Source organism: Trichoplax adhaerens, genomic scaffold (genome assembly GCF_000150275.1).
Source record: "Trichoplax adhaerens TRIADscaffold_5 genomic scaffold, whole genome shotgun sequence".
Taxonomy (NCBI): domain Eukaryota; kingdom Metazoa; phylum Placozoa; class Uniplacotomia; order Trichoplacea; family Trichoplacidae; genus Trichoplax; species Trichoplax adhaerens.
This window is the reverse complement of record NW_002060947.1, coordinates 4,930,618-4,943,994: the sequence shown is the minus strand read 5'-3', so window position 1 is coordinate 4,943,994 and position 13,377 is coordinate 4,930,618. Positions and strand designations below refer to the sequence as shown.

General features: G+C 34.2%; 1 protein-coding gene across 1 annotated transcript; it reads left to right on the top strand.

Annotated features, from left to right (window-relative positions):
* Positions 1-2,060: 2,060 nt before the first annotated feature.
* TRIADDRAFT_25870 (uncharacterized protein) lies at positions 2,061-12,828 on the top strand (the record flags this gene model as incomplete). Its single annotated transcript, XM_002112917.1, has 29 exons — positions 2,061-2,177; positions 6,012-6,678; positions 6,988-7,253; positions 7,378-7,491; positions 7,621-7,675; positions 7,762-7,853; positions 7,943-8,025; positions 8,119-8,205; positions 8,286-8,374; positions 8,486-8,561; positions 8,660-8,687; positions 8,763-8,887; positions 8,980-9,029; positions 9,180-9,329; positions 9,408-9,535; positions 9,657-9,782; positions 9,998-10,153; positions 10,259-10,323; positions 10,418-10,493; positions 10,607-10,761; positions 10,852-10,951; positions 11,034-11,176; positions 11,244-11,376; positions 11,456-11,591; positions 11,679-11,781; positions 11,888-11,989; positions 12,119-12,214; positions 12,499-12,625; positions 12,709-12,828. 29 exons carry the CDS (start codon positions 2,061-2,063, stop codon positions 12,826-12,828), a joined length of 3,765 nt encoding a protein of 1,254 aa, XP_002112953.1.
* Between the last annotated feature and the right edge of the window lie 549 nt (positions 12,829-13,377).

The following is a 13,377-nucleotide window of genomic DNA, read 5'->3' as shown; positions in this document are numbered from 1 at the left end:
TACTGTATAAGAGCTTTTATACAGTACTGTAAAATGCACACTGTACAGTACTTAGTACTGCACTTTTACTGTACTGTACTGTACTGTAGGTTGAATTTCTGCCGGCAACGCTTTTGCCAGAGGACTATGGCGCTCAAGTACTGGAAAAATGTCATTTTTTTACTTATGTCGTCCCTACTTTTGCCTCTGTGGCATTAGTAGTTCGAGTCAGGATCAATGTGTGGTAGAATATCACAGTATAAGCTCTAGGGAATTAAGCACACATGAAAGCTACGCTCATATTGGCTGAAGTAGCCATGCAAGAAACATACTATGATAGAAGGCAGTTCTGGATCTGTTACCAGGCCGGACGGATAGAACATCGCTACGAGTTGTAGCTAAAATAAAGGACAAAATACTGTGTGTGTACATCTAGAAGTAGTAATTGTGCAAAGAAGTCGAAAAATCACACTTGATCTAGGACTAGATTATATTATAGTAGATACAGGATCCCAGTTCGACAAAAAAGGAAGCTCTAAATTCCAACGGTCTAAAAAGTGATTTTGCCAAATTCCGGCAGTTGATTGTTTTGGAAGTTTACTTGCACCGGTTTATTGCAATTAGGGATTGTACTGTACTAATGTGAACCTCAAGCGCAGCGTTTAATTAGACTAAGGCTTTATGTAAAGGCCAACTTAGTTCTACTTACTCTTAGTTAAAACTGCTGTCACTACAGTTACTGACAGCCTACTTTGCCAGGGACTACTCAAGTAAAAATGTTTACCCTTCTTGCTTCAGTAGTCCCTGACTGTACAGTACATCGGCATCGTTTTAATCTCGTCAGGTGTTTTACCGGCAACTTGAAGGTTAACTTGCTCTGTGCAACAATGTCTACAACATGTGTCGTAGTAAAACTGTACGTTAACATGCGTTCCGTATGCCGTGGTAACGCAGGACATCTCTATTTTACACAGATATGTATGCTAATTGTACAGCAGAGTGTACAGTACTGTATCAGGATAGCCAAACAAGAAGCAGTGATCATCACATCAATTCAAATTTAAATTCGATTTTGAAATTAGTTTTATTACAGAAGAAATGTGTTGAAAGATACAATAAGTATTACCAATCCGTATTGATATACTCGTATGATGGTTGGTACGTCAATATCAATAGAAGTTCTAAAGCAGTACCAAGACTCGAGAAATACTTTGTACCAATGTTCTATTTGGCTAGTGATAATGTCATTTTTTTTTTTGATGGTGGATGATCGCTTAAAAAGAAAATGAATGAAATAATAAATGCACTAACGAACTAAATAAACTAAATAAAGGATACACTGATAGTAATCTATATTGTCCTCAAGTAGTTTGTGTCTATTTCAGCATACTGTCTTAAGTCTGCGTATGCTAGTCATGCAGTTTTTCTGTTCTTCCAAGGAATCCTTGATTGATTAATTAATCGTCAATATAAATGAAAACAGACTGCAGCCAGTTACCGTAAACAGTAGACTTGAGACTCGTTTACAACTGCACAAGTAAAGCAAAGATTTTTTTCAGCGATCCAATGTTCAATGAATGATACAGCCGGCATCAAGCCTTCCAAATCAGAAGATGAAAATGAATTAATTAATTAATTAATCCCATGATTAACCCAATGGTTTTACGTGCTGCTCGTTACAGTCCTTTACGGTACAGTGTACAGTACAGTACTGTAGAAGAGGTCTGCTGTGGATTGTACACTGTAATGTTTACAATCCGGTACGGTACAGCACGGTACGGTACAGTACAGTACCGATTCTGGAAAGCGGTGCGGTACTGTAGCCGTGTAGCGCGTTTTCCCTAACAACGAACGCCTACAAGTCCTCCCCACAACGTCCATATTGTAATAGAATACTTCTAATTTGGAGGCTAATATCCCAATCATGCGATGTCCATTACTGTCTTAAGTGGCGGATTGCTTCATTTAGTAAAGTATTCTATTCCAAGCCTTATTCTAGCCGAGATTAACGACTAGCTACTTCCTTGCATCTTCTTCGCCCTATTATCCATTGAATCCGTTAAACCTATACTACCATCATCATGGCTAGACAAGTCGGTCTTTTGGCGGCCGGTTGCCAACCATGGAATCGTGATGTTTGCTCAGCAAGTGGCAATCGCTTTGCTTATTGTGCAACCCTTGCAATCTATATTTACGAGGTAAGTTGACTGCAAATGAAATTAACTATCTTGATCATCGATTAAGTTATCTTTATAAATGTACTATTTTGGTTAAGTCAATTAACGGTAATTAACGATCGTTCTCTTCAGTAATTTGCCACCCTTCTACGTGCTCAACTGAAACGCGTAGAAACATAATCAATCGCTAGATGCAAACGCGTACAATCGTAAAAATCATTCCTCATTTCTAAATTTCAATTTTGACAATCATAACCGAACAAACGAAATGCTTGCCAATAAATGGGGGTAGATCGCTTGTATTCACTGCCTGTTTCACTCTTATTTATGATATTGACGGAAAAGTCGACAAAAGGCCACAGAACGTATCCATAACACCCCGCTAAAATCTCTATTGATCCTTTTTCAACTTATTTCATAATGAATCAATCACTGATATAAATATGATGCAGCATGTGTAAAAACAGATGAAATATGGCGTAGAATAGGATATGTTCAGGCAAACGCCAACATACAGTCTGTTATTAGTGTTCAAGCCTGCTTAGTGATGGAAACAACCGTTTACGGTAGTTGTAATGGAATTCGATCTGCTGTACTCATCGCATTTGTTTACATGATTTTGGCACAAATGAGTGAATATCATGAATGAACTCCGATTAAGAGGATATGCTTATATCGTGTAATTCATAGAGTGTATTAGAGTATTAGTAGAATTTCACTCCGAAAATGAAATAGCAATTTATCCACTGAAATACGTCGATCTTCAGGAAATATCGATATTTTTATGCGTTGTGGTCCAATACATGACACGGATCAAAGCCATCCACGTTGCACTTTATCGAACATTGGGCTACGCCTTTGTATAGTATTAATCGGATAATATTTCATTTTATAACCTTTTTATCGCTTAAATTTCCTTAGAGTGCACGATTTACTGTAGTTAACCTAAACAAGCGGCCTAGTTAATTATTATTTTAGACAAGCGATCAGAGATTCACTGATCATGTTGTCTGTAATACATTCATTAAACTATGATGCAGGAGTTAACAGATCAACCGCTATCGATCCATGTCGATGCATGTACAATATATTGCACAGCTTTGACAAATATTACGGATAGACAGTGATATTTTAGCAAAACGCGAAAATAATTACAGTACTTGTCAAGCAAAGACATGAAAGATAGTTCTCCATTTTGCTTTGTCGCTCACGGTTGATACTGTAATGTATAGTAATCATTTGACGTATCACAGTAAGCATCTTCTATCTGGATCTACGCGTAATTATTAAATATATCCCGTCATCTTATCGTGATGAAGTAAGCTGGCAACTTTCATGGTAAAATATTGTTATCAACTTAATCAATGTGTCAGACACTATAATGCACAATCAATCTTATTAGACTTTGATAAATGCACTCTTTGTACTGTAGTCGGTGAGAGAGTAATAAAATAATTCAGCAGTATATGTGACGTTCTTCTAAAATACAACTGATTAAATAATGGTATGATTATTTTATTGCACTGAATATCGTTCAAATCCTAACTCGGGCCGCTATAACTGCTAGTTCAGTAAATACTTGCCATGATTTCGAAAAAGATGCGAATTGACGTTGAAGTATGATGGATTGCATGATCTAATGTCGTTAGTACCTTTCCAATATATTTTATCTAAGAATAGGGTACTTTATTTTTAGAGTTAACAGTTAACCTCTTACAGTATATCTTATGATTATAAGCACAGGGTCAAATGATACGATCTATCTATGAATTTAAAATGGGAAAATTACTGCTATAATTTTTCGATAAGAAAAGTCCAAAGTTGCTCTCTACTACGCCAAACCAGACTATCATGTACTATTTACTTTATAATAAATACTAGTATAAAATTAGATGTTACTGTATATTCATTACCGATTCATTTGAATTGAGAAGAATTAAATATATCTCTTATACTGTACTTTACCTTGTAGTACATACGGTCAGAAAGTCAATTTTGATCTATTAGCATTACCAACGATTGTCAATATACTTGCTATTAAAATGATTTGAAATGTGGATCTGTGATTATAATGCAAACACTACTCTGGACTGATCACCATTTCTGTGTTTAACTTGAATTGAATTAATAAGTCAAAATAACAAATACCCATTAAATATGCAAGAGTTAATTTTTTCCTCTCCCAATGATATATCTCGTCGTGAACATCTTCGATTCTCCCCTTGTTATACGTGGATAGAGATTGCTACAGACAGTATATATCAAGCATTTCGAGCAGCATTATTTTTTCATATCAGATAGTAGTCTTCATTCATATACGTATTCTAAACTCATAATACATATGGGGAAAAAAAAATAATTCTTGTATACTTGTTTCGTAAGATTGTGATCTATTTTCTTAAAACCTTTACCGCGTCGTGGCAGAGAGTACTCGAGCCAATGGAACTATTTATTAATAATTTAATAGAGCAACGACAGCATTTTTTTATCTGTTATTCCTTTACAATACAATAAAATATAAATGTAGATATGGATGCTTTTCTACGTATGTATTACATACAATATGTTAAGAATAATCTTATAAGAATGCCACCTCGCCGCAATCAAAACTTAATATTCCAGCTAAAAATTTTGAGTAAACTCGCATACAACCTATGCATACATTTTTGCGTTATGGTACAGTAACAGTTTCCGTTTCTTTCCGAGATAGATTACTTAAATTCGATTATGCCCTTTTCCTGGTCATTCTTCTTTTAAGTAGTTTTATCATAGTACTGCATATTATACTCTCTTCCGGATAAGAACTGTAGCAAAAAAAAGGATAATGATCATTTCAATTACAATCTCTAGCCAATTTTGTTGCCTTTCATACTTTTGCTGCTGCATCAGATGTTGTATACTCGTTGAGTGAAATGTAAGTTTCAATACTAGCGATAGTAGCAAGACTTGAGTTTGGATAATTACGATTATTTTCTATTGTCGCTACCACTATTGGAAACAAAGTGTTTTTTCCCTGGGAATGAATTATAATGATGATTGTACCCTATTGCTAATCGAGCTTCCGATATCCTCTTTTATTAGTAACTCCCTTATTAAATATGTTGCTACATCTACGATGGTTATGAGATAGTACCTCATGATGGTCTTTATAATAGACTAACCAAGCTTAACTGCTGCATAAACGTTACATTTAAGCATAGGTACATGTAAACCTTTCCCTTTATTATCTTGGTTTGGCTATTTTCTATTAATTGGCTTTAATTAAATGAATTAAATTCCTGTAATGTATTCTTTCCAATACATAAAAGTTATATATTAATGCTAAGACCCGAGAAACTCGAAACTGACGGCAAAAGTTTTTAAACATACGATTTAATAATTCCTTTATTGTTATAATAAGAAGACAAAAAGGCGTTCTGCCTTTCATAATCTCAATATGCAATATTCTGGAACAAAGACCACTGAAAATACAGGACGAATAATATAACAGCTAACCCTCATTCTGCAATTTACAATTTTATGAGCCTTCAATATCAGTCAACTTCCTTAAAATGTACTAAAAACAAGCAAAGAATGTACTCATGTATCTTGACCACATCAACGATGCACGAGTACCATGCAGTTGAATTATTTAAACTATGCAGGCAACGACTTCCTCTATCTTTTAAAAAATCGATATTTCATGTAGTATGGAATTAATTGAACGTTAAGAAAGTATATATATATATAATATTATGCTCCCAAAGTAAATATCTAACTTTCTTCCCTAAATAAATTATATTTGAAGAGATTGGTTAGGTTCGGATAGCTGTAATACGAGAATCTAATTATCTTTTCTTTTTTCTATATTTATAGCTAAATCAGCAATACAATGAATATATGTTATGTTCTATTATGTCTGAACATAAAAAGACGATTACATCTATTGCATGGAATCCACGCGACCCAGATATTATTGCCAGCTGTAGTACTGATCGTACGCTCTATATCTGGAACGTAGCAAGTAAAAGTATCGTTGCTAATGTAGAACTAAAAGGAAGTGCTCTACCAGCTGTGATTGCCTGGAATCCACACGACAAGAATATCGTCACGATAGCTCTTAATTCGGGATCGTTTATGCGATGGGATTGCAGCTGTCCATCTAATTACCCAGTTATTTTTAACAAAGATAGTAATTTTGTATCAAGGATAACCCATTTTCGTTGGCATAACCATTTAAAAAATACCTTAGCATTTGGCCACTTTAATGGATCATTATCATTTTTCTATCAGTCAAGAAAGTGCCAAAAGAATTGTTTAATGCCAGAAAGTACTCAAGAGAGTGCCGAAAATATGGTAATATCTGTGGAATGGGATGTCCTTTCCGATGACTATTTGCTTGTTGCTAACGCTATTACTGGTGCTAGACTGATTGACTCACGTTCGTTGACAGTACTGATGCAATTCAAGCTTCCAAGTTCCTCAGCACATATTCATACGCTAGCTTGGCTAAAAAATGCTCCAGGAATGTTTGTTACAGGAGGTAAAACTGGAAATTGGTTGTATTTTCGTACTATTTTCTTATTTATGTTTTAGGACATGATAGCGTATAATGCTGTTTAAACTGAAAAAATTAAACATATAAAAATGTAAAAAATATTTTGCAAAAGAATCCGTCCGATATTGTTCGTAATCTACTCCATTTATACTTCTGTAGTAGATGTGCCAGTTAATAAAAATATGAAAACTTTTACGAATTATAATGTATAAAGTATTGCATTTGGTTATATGCAGTCCAAGAACTTGGTACAAAATAACCGTGATTACAAAAATCATTTAATGTCTATTTTAGATACTGAGTCAGGCGTTATGCGAATTTGGAACGTTTCTAGACAGAGTCCTATTGAAAATATTACTGTTAAAATTACTGTTGGGTTTCATGAATTATCTGTTTTGGATACGCCTTATCAAGAAAAACAAGAAGAAGCACCGAGCTCACCTACGAAATCTAATGGTAGTGTTGCCTTACCTCCTGCACGAATAGTCTGTACTTTTGCTGATGGCGGTGTTGGTCTGTACAGTTTGCAGCAACGAAGGTGGGAATTTCTAAGAGATTTGGTAAGCACAAATTAACTACCTTTTGGATATTAAGGCAATTTACTGTATGGCTTGCTAGTGATTGATATTTTATGGTGAATACTATTTTCAGTACTAAAATCTGTATTTGGTTATGTCATAAAAGGGCCACATAGAGACAATTTTCGACTGCAAGTTTAAACCAACTAATCCAAGTTTACTTGCAACTGCATCTTTCGATGGAACTATTAAAGTGTGGGATATCAACACTATGACTGCTGTACGTGCTAATATAATATCAACTAATCAGTAGGGCTAATTTATAACGACTATGTACTAGCCATAATAGAATGTGCTGTGATATCTAAAATTTTCGACATTGCATTTGTTTATTTTCTTTCCTTCATAGAAATATGCTTCTCCCGGAAACAAGGGTATCATCTATTCAGTTTCATGGGCCCCAGGTAAATTACCATATTCGAGAATCATTATACTTGTGTTACATCATCTCTTTAGTTTTAAAACTGCATTAATTTTTGATTTATTTTAGCCGACCTAAACTGTTTAGCAGCATCTACTGCTAAAGGTGGTGCATTCATTTGGGATGTAGATAAAGTTAAAGTGATCAGAAGATTTACAGAGGTGATTTCTTCTCCAAATGAACATTGACCTGTATATTTTGTGATAATTATTTCTTAACTGTCTTGGTTCTATTGTATAATCATTCTTAGCATGGGAAGAACGCTGTTTATTGTGTTTCGTGGAATCAAAAAGATTCAAGAAAGATTGCAACCTGTGGGGCTGATGGCAACTGGTTGGTATTATACATATTCTCTTCTATCAGATATGTCGCTTTTATGTTCCCATTTTTACTTCTTAACTGTGTTACATCATTCTTAACCAATAGTATCATTCATCATGCCGATGGTCAAATCATCGCGAAATTTAAGCACCCAGGTTTTGTTTTTGGATGTGATTGGAGCCCTACTAATAAGTAATGTTTCATTTTTACAATTTGATTATTTGAAATTTTATTGACGCGTGAAAAGATTAATTATGGAATATGAAAATTAGGGACATGATCGCTACGGGTTGTGATGACAAACGAATAAGAGTATTTATCTTAACTACGAATTCTGATACACCGCTGAAAACTTTTTCTGGTAGGCAAATTTCGTTGTTTAAATCTAAGAATTAGTGATATTAACAATTTTATAAAGATTCGTGATACTTTTGTATTTCTTTTAAGAATATTTTTATATATTCAACTATAGGTCATACAGCCAAGGTATTCCATGTTCGTTGGTCTCCATTACGTGAGGGGCTGTTATGTAGTGGATCTGATGATGGGTAAATTTATTAATCTTAGCGTTATTTAAGTGATTCTTTGCAATGGTTACTAATGGTTAGTGATATAATTTTTCTATCGTCTTTATTTCATACCATAGTACTGTTCGTATTTGGAATTATACACAGGTACATAAAGCACTCATTACAATAATTAACCATATACTGCTTGTTATCTAATTGCCTTTATTACTGTTCCTGCAGGATTCATGTGTTATCGCTCTCAAAGGTCATACAGCCCCTGTCCGTGGGCTAATTTGGCATCCGGAAATTCCATTTCTCCTAATTTCCGGTAGCTGGGATAGTACTATAAGGATCTGGGACATTAGGTAAGTAGAATCCCTTTAGTATCACTCAATTTTTGATGCTAAAGGGCTGCCATGATATAGCGTAACTTAAGACATTTATATCAAATGTTTAGGGATGGTGCATGTATAGAAACCATCCTTGATCATGGAGCCGATGTCTACGGTATAGTTGTTGTTAATACAATTAATTTTAACTTACAAAATTGATTTTCTTTCTTAAATTTGTCTCGGATACAAACAATTTTGATTCCATTTCATAGTTAATGATTGACTTTTCAGATTTAAATATAAACCTTCAACGAATACTTATTAGGTCTTAGTATCCATCCTCTTCGGCCCTTCACGTTGGCATCTTGCTCTCGAGATTCTACATTAAGAATCTGGCATTTATCATCATTTTCCAGTCGCATCTATACGTCTTTATTAGCGAAAAGACCCTGGAATGAAATATTGGGCACCGCCGGTATGGTGAATACTAATTTACCTGATTGACTGAAATCGTTATTAATTTTATGTATTCTACACTTTTTTCTGCTTTAAGATGATGCAATGGTGGCTGAACATGAGATTATACTTTGTGGACCGATATCGAGACTTCTACGTGCTAACTTTGGGAACGACACTAACGTCCAAGATATGAAATTGCGGTCATTTTCGGAATTTCTCCTGGTCAGTTATAGTTACTGTTGTGTAACTAAAAAAATAGAATTTGAATTGTTTGTAAAACCTTTTTTAATATCATTTGTGAACTAGAATTAATAATATTTGTAACTAAAATCAATTTTCTTAGCCACCCATTGGTGTCAATAACTGTTGGACTCTCCTGGATGTGATACTAAAAGATAACGATTCATTACTACCCACGGATTACAGCGAAGGGATTATGCACGTCAAACATATTTCAAAATATAAAATCGTAAGCCTTTATTTAATCATTGTTGTATGTATGATATGGCAAAGCATAGAGTGGGCTTACTTAGCTAACTTTTAAGCTGATGATAAGTACTGCAATAGGCAATGATTAACGAATATCGTGCCAATAAAAATATTTCCTTACTCCTAACTTTATAATTATTAAACGATTTAGTGATTTCGCTGAATTTTTTTCCGTACTTATTATCACCTGCTTAGTCGCAAGCTCAAGAGCTGGAATCTACCAAGATGTCAAAATTTAGCGGGGGTATTGGTAATACTAGTAAGGAAGAGAAATTACGGAAAGCTGCAGCTCTATACTTACAGCTTGGTCACACACAAAAATATTGTGAATTATTAATCGAGATAGGAGAGGTAATGTGATGAAATGATATTTTATGCTATTTTCAGTCCATTCATGTTTCCATAGTAAAGCAAAGGTTTTTGATAATTTTAAAATCTCGCTTATTATTCATAAAGTGGGATAAAGCTTTAGCAGTAGCTCCTTCAGTATCACTTACCTTCTGGAAAAATCTTGCGGAAAGGTAAATATGCGGGCATATAGAATTTTCGGCATGTTTCAGTCCATAGTACTTTTTGCATGTATTTATTAACCAACGCTATATTTCATTTAACTAGACACGCTAAATATCTTGCCAGTGAGGACTCCGAGGATTGTGTACCATACTTTATTGCTACCAGAAATTATGAAAATGTATGTTTTTTATCATCAGTACTAAATCGTATTACGTATATATTTAATGTAATCATGCTTATGATGTAGTACCTAAATGACTGTATTCGATATAAAATTATATTACTATGTAGCTGATTACATTATTAAAAAGTAAAGCAAGGCTGCATGAAGCGGTTCTAATAGCTCAAATAGCGCAAGCTGACCCCGTAAATTACGATGAATCTGCTATTGCAACAGCTGCAAAACACCTTCCAAGTCTTAAAACTAAGAGTTCTCCCTTTAAAAAGTAATTTGGCGACATGCAGGATTTTTGTACTTATTGAGACGTTGTTATTTGGCTACATCTGATATAAATTTTATTGAATGTGGTACGTAGGTTGCTGGACGATACTGTAAATCTACTTGCAAACAGATACTTTACCAGCGGCCGGCCGGTTATGGCAGCGAATTGCCATCTATCGAATGATCAGTATGACGTAAGTGAAAAGTATCTTGAGACTAAAAAAGCTGCTACAGCATGACTAAATATCGGAATTTGTAATGCTTCCCTGTTTGTAGTTGGCTATGTCAAGATTGATTATGGGTAATGAATTAGAATTGGCTGTCAGCATTGGAATAGTCTTAAAAGAACGTTGCTCATATGAATGTTTTGAGATTGCTGCAAGGCTGCTAGCTAGAAAGTGTGAAAAATTAAAGAAATGGTATGACGGCAGTGTGATATTTACTAGATTACAGAATACTATTTATTAGAATACAGTTATTACTAAGCTTTAACATCTGTCTTCATAGGGATTTGGCGATTCAAATGTTGAATCAATTAACTAATTCAAAACCATGGCTTGTCATGACTTGTGCGAGATATTCAAATAATGCAGAAAATATTAACGCCTTGCATAAAATGGTAAACGTAAACCAAAATCTTTCAAGGTAAATCTTGCAATGTCAATAATGTTGCATTCTTGTATTATTTTATTCTTTAGGCTGGTTTATCAGATATAGAATATTACGATAAGAAAAGTAAAAATGAAAATTCACCACTAATAGAAAGACTAGAAAATTGCATCCTTTCCTCTAATCCTGAGGATGCTTTGGATATAGGAATAAATGCCATGAAAGGTTCTTACTGAAAATATCTAGTCTACCTCCAGTAATTCACTGTTGAGCTTACAGTATTACTTAATATCATAATATGGCGTCGAATAGGAATGATGTCAAAACCGAAGTGGAATTTAAATGAAGTGTTCGAGATAATACAATATCTTAGTTGCATAAGACCAGAGAAGTTACAAGACTCCAGCTGCTCGAGGTCTTTATAAAATCTAGATATTAAATGCAATATTAATAGCTGATTGATTGTTTATTTCAGTGCTATAATACTGTATATATCATTATTTGTTGTTTCATATTTTCAGGCAAAGGTCGGAATTATTGGCTTTAGCATCGATTGTGGGTGCCCTTATGTGTGTCCGAATGAGTTACGATAGTCTTGTTCGGCCATTGTTTCTAAATGCAAAGTAAGATTTTATTAGTATCGCATTTGATAAATAGAATTGAAATCCCTGCGCTAAAGATTTTCCTTGCACGACATTGTCTCGTGACATTATCAGAGAGTTTGATTTGTGTGCATGTATTCGATTGTTAAGATCGCTAATGCAAAGAGAAGATCTTGAACTGCCATTGAATATCACCCAAATAAATGCTTACATTTTGGCTTGGCAAGCGAGAACTTTGTCACCGAAGTATGCTAATAATAACAGATTTTTTTAGATTTAATAAACAGTTCTTTCTTTAAATGTCTATTTTATTGGATATTACTTATTGTTTGAAGCCATGAAGCCCCAACAGTCTTATTAAACGATAATATGGATAATTTAAAGCTCGATGATCACAAACAAAGACAGATATTGGATGAGCTGTATCAGCTTGCAGGTTAGTTACGATCCAATTGGTAAAACAATTCTTACTAAATTATTTGCAGACCTTGACATAACGTCACGCTATATACAGTAGTAGATATATGAAGTTCTAATATTTATCCCTTAGGTGAACTCACCAGTGAGTCCCTTCGTGGTCCTGTAATTTGTAGTGGATCATCTTATCCTTCGCATTCAGACGTAAAGTTTTGCAGTGTCACCGATACTCGTATACATGTATGTTTTAGCTGTATTTATTCTGTGCAATTGTCACAGAAATTATCACCGCTAATATCTACTTGTGATATTATGATTTCTAGGGGAGTGCGTTCTTTTTAGAAAACGGACAGTCATGTATGGCTCTGAATAATGCTATCATGTGGGCTTTAGCCAACCCATTTTCCCCACTAAATTCTGGTGCGTTAATAAATCCGTTTTAGAATTTTTTCTTGTATTTGTGGTACTATTAGAATAGAAATTTGCCTTTGTAGTACCACAAACTGTAGTGATAGAAGTCTTTGTTTATAAAAATTGACAAAACCTGTATAAACATAAGCCACTGAATAATATGGCTCATTTTCTTCAACGTTGTATCGTTGATATGTGGTGGAGTTGCGCTGGCGTAATTATTTGATACTATAAGAATACTGAATTTGACCCAATCAGATTCGAAAGCATTATTCCTGATATTCACCAGCTCATATTAACTCTTAGAAAATTTTGCCCTTACGAAATTGTTGAAAATATACATAGGGAAGATTTATACATAGTCATTAAAATTATGTTTTTTTTTACTACAACAAGGTTCATTTTGTAGCGTTTTCCTTTTTACAAAAGGCAAGACTTTGCCCATACATTTATATTTTATGTTACCAATGGTATTAATTTGTATCAAGCTGAAGACATTGGGAGATTGATTTCACCAGTGTAAAATGGAGATCATTATTTCATTATTCTTCAATTAATTACTACTGTATATTATGTATTTA